Raw genomic sequence first — 11707 nt, forward strand, 5'->3', positions numbered from 1 at the left:
TTTGCAAAGAACGAAAGCAATAAACAGAGAGCAGTGACTTATAAGAACCAAATTACTGCACAACATTTACTAACTCTGGTACCTTGATGTATTGAAGATGTGGGTCTGCTTGTTTTTCTTAGGATTGAGAATGACTATCACACATCTGCAGTAGAATGACCATGTGTTGGTTAAGCAGTGTTAAGCAATGTTCCAATCATTAAATCTGTACAGCATGCAACTAAAACCATGATGGTATGATCTTACCCTGCGGGATATGCAACAGCACCTGTATTTGGGTCACAGGCCAAGCCACTGCTGCTGGAGGTGGTGATCCCCAAGACCTTCTCCAGAACAACCTGCAATAACAAAAAAAATAATAATGTTTTCACACACAGATTGTTTGCTCTGGTCTGAATCAGTTATCTAGTTTGTAAGCTTGGAGCGTTTTCCCCTTGGTTTGGTTTGTGTACACACAGGGAAACGTGTACCTGTCGGGTGGGTGGGTGAGCAAGAAAGTAAAAACAAGAAGGTGGTCCTGTGTTCTGGACTAGTGCTTATTTCTGTGCAATTTAACATCAACAGCAGCAACAGATATGGCATTTCTTGATAGCTGTAGTTATTATCTGGGCAATATACCAGGTTAAATGCAAAGCACATCTGCCTACAGAAGTCATTTAGCTCAAACTTGAGGAGTACACTTGATAGTTGGATCAGATTGATATCAAATCACACTCTTGCCACAAACAAACTACTCCAGAGTTTCTCCGAAACAGAGACCACCTTCAGGGTGCACCTTTTGCTAAGACAGGTGTTCAGAGGTGTAAACACAGCTTGTAAAATCTGTGCTTGGAGTGGTCGCACATGAGCCTATGGTCTCCATGCCTATTACCAAGTGTCAACTAGATGGGTTTAAAGGTTCTCAGCACTGGGCTGTGGTGTGGAGCGAAAGACACAAAACCTTATCAGTACCTTTAAGAAGAATTGGAGTGGTGTCCGTCATCCATCCTGTAGCTAAATGCTACCACACCCTCATAGCAATGTTCTAGTATAAAGCCATCCTAGGCTGTTACTGAAGCAAAGATAGGACTAACTCCTTAAAATCTTTTGATTTCAAAAGAAACCCTGGATTAAAAAAAAAAAAAACTCCAATTAGCTGGCTAGCTTCCACCTAAGCATTTTTTTTCTGAAGCACAAATATTACAAACTACCTAGATTTGATCAAATTCAGGGTTCCCATTTACAGTTGTGTTTAAAGTAAACACACGTTTGACACCAAAACATGGCATAGCTACAATCAGAGCGAACATCTGTGCCAGTTTGATAAGGTTTTGTGTAAAGGCAAGTTGGCCAACTAAAGAAAAATAATATTCTAGTGTATAGCTTGTTAGAGATAGTTTATTCTTTTAGTTACTCAGTAAACATGAGCACTGTATAACCACTGTACATATTTCAAAACAAAACCACCCACTTTCCTGTTCAAATAATATAAAAATATGTAACTTAATTGTAAAGGATCAAATTTTAAAATGCATTATGAGAAGGTTTTGATGAACTCCTGGTAAAGTTAACAGTAATAATAGTTAACAGTCATAGGTTTATTTTGGGAATAACAGAATTCAAGAAGTAAATTCAGGATACTGCCTCTTCATAAAGCCACACTGGGGAGCACTTGATGTGACCGTACTAGTTTTGACCAAAAGACTGTTGCTGCATCATGTGACCGCTTTGAATGTGTTGATTCATTAAAATTCTCATGATGATCATCTGAGACTGGGTCAGGATGTTCCCAGCACACAATACCTATTATTTATTTAAAAAAAACAAAAACAAAAAAAAACATACCATCAAGTTTTATGACTTGCATACTGCAACCTTCTGCAGTACAGCAAAGGCCAACTGCTGTGATAACGGTTTGTGTGCAAATGCGAAGTACCTAGCTACATCCTCAGGTGCATGTACACAATAAATTGAGGAAAGTATTTGGACAGCAGCTCATTAACTGTTCTTCTGAAATCAAGAGAAAAAAAGAGAGATTACCCTGGACAGGTTTCTACTAGATTTTGGAGCATTGCAGTGAGGATCTGATTGCATTCAGTGATAAGAGCGCTAGTGAGGTCAGGATGTTGGATGATTACCACCCCACCTCATCCCCAACTCCCACCTCATCCCCAACTCCCACCTCATCCATGAAATACTGGATGGCGCTCCATCATACCACCCCACCTCATCCCCAACTCCCACCTCATCCCCAACTCCCACCTTATCCCCAACTCCCACCTCATCTCCAACTCCCACCTCATCCCCAACTCCCACCTCATCCATGAAATACTGGATGGCGCTCCATCATACCACCCCACCTCATCCCCAACTCCCACCTCATCCCCAACTCCCACCTTATCCCCAACTCCCACCTCATCTCCAACTCCCACCTCATCCATGAAATACTGGATGGCGCTCCATCATACCACCCCACCTCATCCTCAGCTGTTCTCTACAGGGACTAGACAAGCAAGCATAGACATCTGGTGTATTTAGCTAAGCACAGCTTTATTGGACTTGTAGTTTATTAAAGTTACCACCTACTCCAGTGCATTTGTGATATTTTATTCATCATCATCATCATCATCATTAACTGACTGATTCCTCTTTGTGCTGGTGGCAGCACCTGTACCATCTGTACTATGGATCATCGAGATGTTCAACTAAGCTAAGACACCAAATACAGAGCCCAACAAACTTGAGCTAAGCTGCACTAAGAAAGTTCAGTTCTGTGATTCGCTCAGTTTTTAAGCAGCTTTTCGAGGAGGAAGTCTACTTTTATGAATGTTTGTGAACTTACGGACTACTTCCCAGCCCAGAGGACACCCCCGCTGACCGGTGAGCAAACAGACCCGTTGAGGGCGGACCACCACAACACTCCACACCCTTCCTAAAACTTTCCAGACAACGGTTTACTAAACACAGGCACATACCCGGCTGTGAGTGTCCCTCTTACTGCTCTGTCGGCTGGTTCGTCGCACGTTTGCTGTCGTGCTGCTGTTGCTTGTTTTCTTGAGGCGGGAGGCGAAAGACGCGGAGTTGACTCCTTCCGCCATGGCGAAGACTCGACAAAGAAAAACAGACCAAGTGCTGCACCCGTCCTCCTCCAGTCCCCCAACGACAACCCGCCTCTGAAGTCAGCTGAAAAAGCTCTCAAAACTGAAGCTGAAGTCAGTGTCTCGTTTACAGGAGTCTGTTTTTGACACCCCACAGCTCTCTTGTGCGGAGAGTAGCTAAATCTGTAGGACAGTGCCGTTACGCTGGCAGGGGGAGCCCGTCCCTAAAACACTCATTTAACGGTGTTCAACAAGTTATCACACTTTTTATAAGACCCCTTAACTCAACACTGCCCATTTTCACCGCTGTCCACGCGTAAGTCCGAAAAGTCCTTGTAGTCGTTAGACTTTAACTTTTATTTTAATGGCTCGTTTAATTACAAACCTCGTAACAGAATAATAATAATAATAAAAAAAAAAATAAAAGCGCAAATCGGTGCAACGTATGGCGGTACGCAGTTTTAAACACAGCTCCTGTTCCAATCCAACAAACATCCAATGCTCACTTCCCCTAGTCCCTTGCCTTGGGTTGAGTTGTGATCTATACTTTAAATATTCGAACAATTACTAAAATGTCTAATTTAAAATATAAGAATACGTTCAATCGTAACGGAAACATATACTAGGAGAAGAGTTACTGAAGTGGCTAGCTAACTACCGAATCCCGTCACTCGGACTTCCCTAGTGGAAGTGCTTAGGGGAAGTGAGGGAAGGCTGGTGTTGTTGATGTTGTTGCTCTTCTTCTTCGACTGCTGAAACTGAAAGAGCTGCTATCGCCACCTATCGGACACGAGTAGGGCCTGACTGCATTACCGATGGCACTAACAATAAAAAAAATGTAAAAAATGTAAAATCTAATTTGATTTATTTGAAATGAGGTCTCCCAGACATGAAGTTAGTTAGGTTAGTTCTAGTCTTACTGTTTGTCTGAATTTGTGTACTTAAACGTAAACGTAAATTTGTTTTGCAGGTGTAGGACCTTTTTTTATTTTGCTTCTACACCATTGAAAACTGATAAGTTCATTGGATGCATTATGCAATTTTACTTTATTTGCTTGAGTGTTAAAAGTCTACATGGCGAATTTATTATTATTTTTAATTAATTTCCCTGATAAAGTGATTAGGCTATACAAATATCCTGCCTACACTTTTGCTGGGGGCATTTTCTCACTTGGTGCTTTAAACCTATGTAAATTTCCCAGCTTTTTATTTAGGCAGCTTTATCTATAAACATACAGGATGGTGCCACGCTTTGATAAGGCAGCACAAGAGCAGACGGGTGAGACGACGGTGTGCTCGTTTTGGCCAGCAGAGGGCGCTGCCTCCTGCTAAGCGCTCCTTCCCCTCACTCTCCTCGTTTTAGACAATACCGACACCAAAAACTCAACCAGAAGCCAGCAAGTGTCAAGTGAGTCCACAACATCGCCACAAACGTCTGGCTGGACACCACGCGGTCTAAAAATAGGCCAGCATTTTAAAACTGCGCCACTTTTTCAGATCTATATATGACACATGGTATGTTGATAGCAGCTGCATCTATCTCTCCAGATCTGCAGCGATCAGCAGTGTGTGCAGGGCCTGGCTGATGGGTAATAGCCACTAGTCTTTTCTTCTGTAGCCATGGGGCTCTTTTTACTGCCAAAATATTTCATATAAATCGTAAACCACAGTATGTATGGTAAACGTGTCGCTGTGTGTCATCCTTGCCTGAGCAGCAGTGATTCTCCAGCACTAACATATTTAACATGCCATTTGTTTAGCAGGACAAAAGGGGTCATGTGGACCAACTGTGTAAACCTGTTGTACAAATGGTAAATGCATGCAATGACTTATCCCCATAGGGAGAGTGGAGGGGAAGGAGAGGAGGAAGACAGGATGGGAGGTAAAGAAATGTGCATTGACAATTTTTTATTCTAAACAATGTTTTTAAGGTAAAATATAGAAAGTTACTGTTCACATAGATTGGAGCAGAGGTGGGCAATAATTCCAGTCCAGGAGGGCTGGATTCCGGCACAGGTTTTTGCTCTTCTTGCTGAGGTGCAACTGATTTAACTCACCTGGTAGACAGGGTTAGTAGGTCTGTTAGAGAGCAGAAGAAATTAAGGGAGTAAGGAAGGTGTGTGTGCAGTGTCTACACAAGGTACATTCTAGCTTGTTCAGAAAATTAAATGAAGTCTGATACTTTTCTGCCAGGTTCTGCCATTTGACCTGATACCTGCATTGCTGCCACCACAGCATGACAAGTCTCTCCTGCAAAGCTGATCTGGCAACCACTATCCCATGCTGATGAAGAATGTTACTTTTATTACAGATGTCCATTTCTCAAAGAATTAAGGTGCCAGATGAGGTACAACAAAGTACTAATTATGTTTTTATTGTTGTTGTTGTTGATGCTTATTGTTGCATGATTTTTATCATTTTTTCTTCTAGTTCATCTTGAAAGTATATGCCATTAATTTACAATAATTTTATATACAGATTTTACAGGCATGTGTCACGAAGCATGTCATAAAGCACCCGACACTTTACCTGGCAGTTGTGTTGCTGGCCAATGCACTTCTCTTCAGTCAGCACACCCTTTAGCATCGTACTAAAGCAGCTGGAACTTCAACCGGCACATCCTAAAGCAGTCGGTACACCAACCGGCACATCCTAGACAACACACCAACTGGCACATCCTAAAGCAGCTGAAACTTCAACTGCCACATTCTAAAGCAACCAGCACACCACCTGGCACATCCTAAAGCTGCAGACACACCAACCGGCACATCCTAAAGCTGCAGACACACCAACCAGCACATCCTAAAGCTGCAGACACACCAGCCAACTAGCTAAAACTGACCTGTACATGTCTATGCTCTGGGCAGGATTGCTAACACTAAGTTGAATAAAAATGATTAATAAACCAGCTAGGCAAAACACTTCAAACCAGTCCTACCGACAGAGAAAGAGGAGTAGATTTTGGAAAGGGGGGTGAGAAAAAAAAAAGTTATTTTCAGTCAGCACACCCTTTAGCACCGAACACGTCCTAAAGCAGCTGGAACTTCAACCGGCACATCCTAAAGCAGTTAGTACACCACCTGGAACATCCTAAAGCAGACAGTACACTGACTGGCACATTAAAAGCAGCTGGAAGTTCAACCGCCACATTCTAAAGCAACCGGCACACCACCTGGCACATCCTAAGGCTGCATGCACACTAACCAGCAAACTAGCTAAAACTAACCAGTACATGTCTATGCTCTGGGCAGGATTGCTGACACTAAGTTTAATAAAAATGATTAATAAACCAGCTAGGCAAAACACTTCAAACCAGTCCTACCGACAGAGAAAGAGTAGATTTTGGAAAGGGGGGTAAAAAAGAAAATAAATATGTTCGCTATGTTTCCTATACTCTCTCCACTGTTATAAAAGTACAGTAAAATCTTATTTACACAGACACAAAACTGTAATTTAATCTCAAACGCAATACACAGTACGACATCAGGAGGCAGTGGTGCAGCAGCAGAAAACTGTGTGAATGAGCCCTGGCTAAAAAGTCATTTATCCAAAAGTAGCACAGATCAGGTCAATCAGATGTGATGAAGTGCTTTGAAAAGCTGCTCAGAGACTTCTGGGTCAGGATGGCAGAGCGGTCTAAGGCGCTGTGTTCAGGTCGCAGTCTCCCCTGGAGGCGTGGGTTTGAATCCCACTTCTGGCATACAATTGAGGGGCAGTGGTGGCTCAGCGGTTAGAGCACCGGGCTGTGGGTTCGATTCCCGGGCTCAGCAAGCTGTCACTGTTGGGCCCTTGAGCAAAGCCCTTCACCCTCTCTGCTCCCCAGGCACTGAAGTTGGCTGCCCATCGCTATGGGGGTGTGTGTACTCACTGCCCTCAAGTCCTCAAGTATGATGCTTTTACACATCTGCTCCACACAACACTGACTTACCTGGACACTAGGACGAGCCTTACATCAAGTTGGAAGATCTTGGATTTCAGTGCGGGTGCGGGTGTGCAAACATGTCCATCCTGAGCCTCCTGCTGTACTCACTGCACACTTAGGACTGCATGGCCACTTCTAGCTCAACCACCATTGTCAAGTTTGCTGACGACACTGTTGTGGTGGGCCTGATCTCTGACAACAATGAGAGGGCCTACACAGAGGAGCGCCAGGATAATGATCTCCTCAACGTCAGCAAAACTAAGGAGTTGATAGTGGACTAGTGGCATAGTGGAATAGTGGCGGCTAAAAGCAGGAGAGAGGGATCAACAGACTGGACAAGTTTAAGTACCTTGGAATTCACATCTTGCAGGATCTGTCATGGCTTGGCCACATCAGCTCCCTGGTAAAGTAGGCCCATCTGCATCTCTACCACCTCAGACGCCTAAGAGACTTCAGACTGCCCTCCAATGTGCTGCGAAACTTCTACTCCTGCACTGCTGTAAGCATCCTAAAGGGAAACATCACAGCCTGGTTTGGGAACAGCAACAAGCAGGACAGATGGGCTCTCCAGAGACAGAGCTCCCTGACCTGTAGACCAAGGCCAGGAAGATTGTAACAGCTTGTAAAGAAGGCACTTTTGCTCCCTGAAGGCAACCACAGAGAGGATGCCCAAGCCATTCTCACTCTTAACCAGGACTGTGGCTGTTAAGATCACACCCCAACTACCCAAAACAGGAGCCCACCGTTCACCCAGCAAGTGTAGTTGTTCCACAAGTGAGGGGAAAAAAAACACGTAGTGAGACCATGTTGCTCCAGTGAAGCGCAACCCTATGTCTTAGTGTATTCCTCAGGACACAGGAGAAGCTCCGAGAAGTCTGCTGTGGTTTTCCATGGCCGGCTTGTTCAATATGTGGTTATCTGATCATTTTGCTTACGAGCTCTGTAGGCTAAGCCAAAATAAACTCAACACGTCTCTGGCTTTCACTGTGTGGTGGTGTCGTTCATTCAACCTCCGTCCTTCAGAACTCCTCTTTGTTTTCATGGGTGGAGCCTTTAATGGAAGAACACAATCAGCAGCTTTTTGTTTTTCTTTCTTTAAGTCTTTCTCTCTCTCTCTCTCTCTCTCTCTCTGAAGACACGAATCATGGAGAGGTCCACTAACTCCTCAGTGTCTGAAATGACATATGAATACTACTATGATTACTTGGATCCAGTAGTGGTGAATGCCAGATCATTAAGATACAACAGATGTGAGTTTTGAGTTTGTTATGGACGTGTGTGGAACGGCTAAAATGGCTTTTTTTTGGAATTGTGTTTTGATTGTGATTTTCTAACATGGCGTGTTTATTTTACTTTAGATTCAATCGTTATAATATTCTGGATCATTATGGCTGCATTTATTGGACTGTTCTTCTTGATTTTGACAAATATTTCACGAACTGGGTTTCAGATAAGGTAAGTGCTGATGCAATGTCTAGTTACAACATGAAAATAGTTCTGATGTAGAGATTCATGTTTGGCAAAATATCAGCATTTTCATTTTCATTCATCTGTATTAAATATTCATTTGTTAAGATGAAAAAAAAAAAGAAAAATCAAAGTGGTTTGGTGTGAATGTTTGGAAGTCAATGTCACATGATTTGAACAATTGTATAGCATTTCTATTCATCAGTTCATCATTAGATTTAACTTATGACAAAATGGAAATACAAGGTTTTTGTGTCACAGTGACTTGCTATTTCATTTACTTTAGTTTTGAATAGTAAATAAAATGGTCGTATTTGTGTCATTGACTTCGTGATCCCTGGTTCTTCTCACCACCACTGTAAAGAAATCCAACTTACTAAGTTGCTTCACATCAAACTACTCTACATGACTTTGAATGTAATGAACTTAGTATTAATATTCTATATGCTTACTTTTACTACATCACATTCATAACCTACTATTTTCCCACAATGTATGCTTATACCACAACTATTATATATCTTTTAAATGGGATCCATAGAAAGTTTTGGAATTTAAATAAAGTTTTGGAATTTAATGTTAAGTCATCTGGAGAGTGGCAGTTGTTTAAAGGATGTGTGTTCTGTTGCACAGGCATCCCAGCATCACGAGAAAAGGAAGCTTGTTATTGAGAAAGAAAGAAAGATGTCCTTCATCTAAACCCTTGGTGTGATGAATGGCACATAACCAACACTCACTCCCAGCCTTGCCTCTGGACTTCAGTACGTTACTGCTTCTGTTTTATTTCCAGACAGAAGCATTCTTATTCCTCTTAGTCACACACTCCTAACATAGCGGTTCCTACATGCTCCTTAGCTTGTAAGTAATTGGAATGGAGTTTAACACACCTCTCACATTAAAGAGTTTTTAAGGGAACCTAAAATGGAAATGGCAACAAATGTTATTCTAGCAATGATTACTGCTAATATGTACGTGTAACCCCAGCGAACACCTTTGTGTCTTTATGATTTTTTTTTCTTTTCATATTTTTGGGCTGAATGCTAACGAGAGTCTTTGACCATATCTTGGGGGACTTCTAACATTTTTTCCCCACAAATGTAGCTTGTAAATTAATACACCATTATCGAATGAAAAACAAATGTAATCAATTGACCCCAAAACAAAACATACTGTGGAAAAAAATCAGAAATGCCATAATCTTACCCTGGGGGGCTCTCACACTGCTGACATTAAAGAGTGTTCTCCATTCACTTACTATTTAAACAGGGGTGCCCATAGAGATTGCAACAAATTGTATGGTTGATTTCTAATACTGACCCCTCTATGTTATGCCAACTCTGAATGTCCAGCTTTCTTTGGTAGTTAGTCTTTACAATAAATTCTGTACTCATGTAACCCTTCAATGCTTCCTTAAAGACACATAACCCCCAACCCAGCTTATAATAGCTGCTGTATATATGTATATATGCTGAGTTCACTTGTTAGTTTTGTTATAGCAATACTTTATAGCAATTTGTGTACAATTATTTCATTAAGAATAAGAAGCATGGGACAAAGTCTTGTGTAGAATAAGTAGAATAAGGAACTGGCTGAGTATTTTTGTTTAATGATGGGTTTAAGTGGTTTGAGGGTGAGGTAAACACAATATTATTGGTTGTGTGGTGATCAAATTAATAATCAGAAGATGTTTTAGAAGTGAACAAATATCATTGCATTTTAATAGAGGATTATGAAAAAAGCAAGAAGTATGTCTTTTAAATGATATGACATGTCAAATTGCGCTCAACATTCCCAGAACCATGAACACAGAAAAGCACAAAAAAGGCCCAGTTTGACAAGATTTACAAGAATTCTACAGAATTGGTGTAGGGTCATTTACCCATCTGACCTTTACATACTTTTAAAACCAGAGATACCAGAAATTTACAAAACCAGATATTTGGTAATACCAGTAAATTTTTTTGTTTCTCAATACCACAAAAATAATAATAATAATATTGAAACCAACAAAATAAATATATTTTAAATTGAACCTTTATTGTAAAAACCTCCAGTTTTTCCAGCAACAAGAGTGGGATGGAGTCTTTAGTTAATAAAGTGATTTTCTCTTCAGGTAGTAAAAAAACTGTTGACCCTGTTGGCAATTTTGTGGGATGTTTAGATAGTTGGATGTACAAGTATCAGTAAAAGTATCTTATTTAAGTTTTGTTCCCAGTCACATGCAATGCCCGGCCCCCGGCACTGGAAGGGTAAAGACCAACACACGCCTCCACCGAAATGTGCACAGCCAGCCATTGCCTCTTTTTCCAAACTGACACAGATGCTATGTCCAGAAAGTTCAGTACCCAGCTCTTATGCATCGGCCATCACTGCACTGGCGATCTAGCAATCCCTCTAGATGACATTTCTATTTAAAACATGGCAAAAAACTGAAGATAAGCTGTAAAAGGCATAGTTTTCCCACTATTTATTTATTGTCCCAACAGGCTGAAGGCTGAGGTTGCTAACCTTGCCCTGTGTAGATAAGCGTCTCTAATAGCAGCGAAACACAAACAAATGATTCTCTGTGTCTATTTGAAGAGCGATTTCCTGTTAGATATGATGAGATTACAGCTTATATGTTTGAGATGAAAATGGCCACAATGAGGCTACATTTAGATAACGATGCCTTTACAGCCTCCACTGTCTGGAATGCCATTTCACTACATTTCTGAACATGGCTGCAGTGATTTTATCCACCAGTGTTTTTTGAGTCCCAGTTCATCTCAAAGATGTTGAGTGGGACTGAGGTGCAGGGCGGTCGATTTTTTTTTTCCAAGCCAAACTCAGCAAACCATTTCTTTGTGAACAGGAAAGGGCTTTCTCTAAACATCTACCACAAAGTAGGAAGCATGCAGTTTAATGCCATAGTGTGCTGGAGCAATAACCGCAGTCTTCGCCCATCTTCACCTGATCTAATTCATTTACATAATCATAATAATTTCTTTCTGTTACTTTTGTCTGCTTAATTACCCTTCATATCTGTGTGATTCTGTATAATCATGTAAAAAGACCAAAAATAAAACTTCAACATTTGTTGATTCTTCTGAAATCAAAGATATTAAAAAGTGTCCAGGGAAGGCTTTAAGGTTCTCTACAAAAAAGATGCAACTAAGGAAGCCCTTGATTTGCTGGCCAGTTTGCAAATGTCTCTTATGGTCTCTTTTCTTATATTTACATATATACACTATAACATTGTTAC

At 41.2% G+C, this 11707-nt stretch overlaps 2 protein-coding genes across 7 annotated transcripts in view; one reads left to right on the forward strand and one right to left on the reverse strand.

Annotated features, from left to right (window-relative positions):
* The window catches only part of wdr62 (WD repeat domain 62), a 21719-nt gene extending 17957 nt beyond the window's left edge, over positions 1-3762 (reverse strand). For all 3 annotated transcript variants that reach the window (XM_072691859.1, XM_072691858.1, XM_072691857.1), the window contains exons 1-3: positions 2955-3762; positions 247-338; positions 83-145 (exon numbers count right to left, since the gene is read on the reverse strand). In XM_072691859.1, the coding sequence (XP_072547960.1) occupies positions 83-145; positions 247-338; positions 2955-3077 (278 nt within the window). In that variant the 5' untranslated portion in view covers positions 3078-3762. The remainder of the gene's footprint in view (positions 1-82; positions 146-246; positions 339-2954) is intronic.
* On the forward strand, positions 2770-11654 carry mrap (melanocortin 2 receptor accessory protein). 4 transcript variants are annotated; one of them, XM_072691862.1, is made up of 6 exons: positions 2770-2859; positions 4919-4959; positions 5271-5424; positions 8135-8249; positions 8358-8454; positions 9100-11654. In XM_072691862.1, the coding sequence occupies exons 3-6, from the start codon at positions 5371-5373 to the stop codon at positions 9176-9178; spliced, it is 345 nt and encodes a 114-aa protein (XP_072547963.1). In that variant the 5' UTR covers positions 2770-2859; positions 4919-4959; positions 5271-5370; the 3' UTR covers positions 9179-11654. The 4 variants fall into 4 exon arrangements, with proteins under 4 accessions (XP_072547963.1, XP_072547961.1, XP_072547962.1 ...); XM_072691860.1 differs by lacking the exon at positions 2770-2859 and adding an exon at positions 4174-4666; XM_072691861.1 differs by lacking the exon at positions 2770-2859 and adding an exon at positions 4174-4485.
* The last annotated feature ends 53 nt before the right edge of the window (positions 11655-11707 follow it).

This window comes from Salminus brasiliensis, chromosome 11 (genome assembly GCF_030463535.1).
Source record: "Salminus brasiliensis chromosome 11, fSalBra1.hap2, whole genome shotgun sequence".
Lineage (NCBI taxonomy): Eukaryota > Metazoa > Chordata > Actinopteri > Characiformes > Bryconidae > Salminus > Salminus brasiliensis.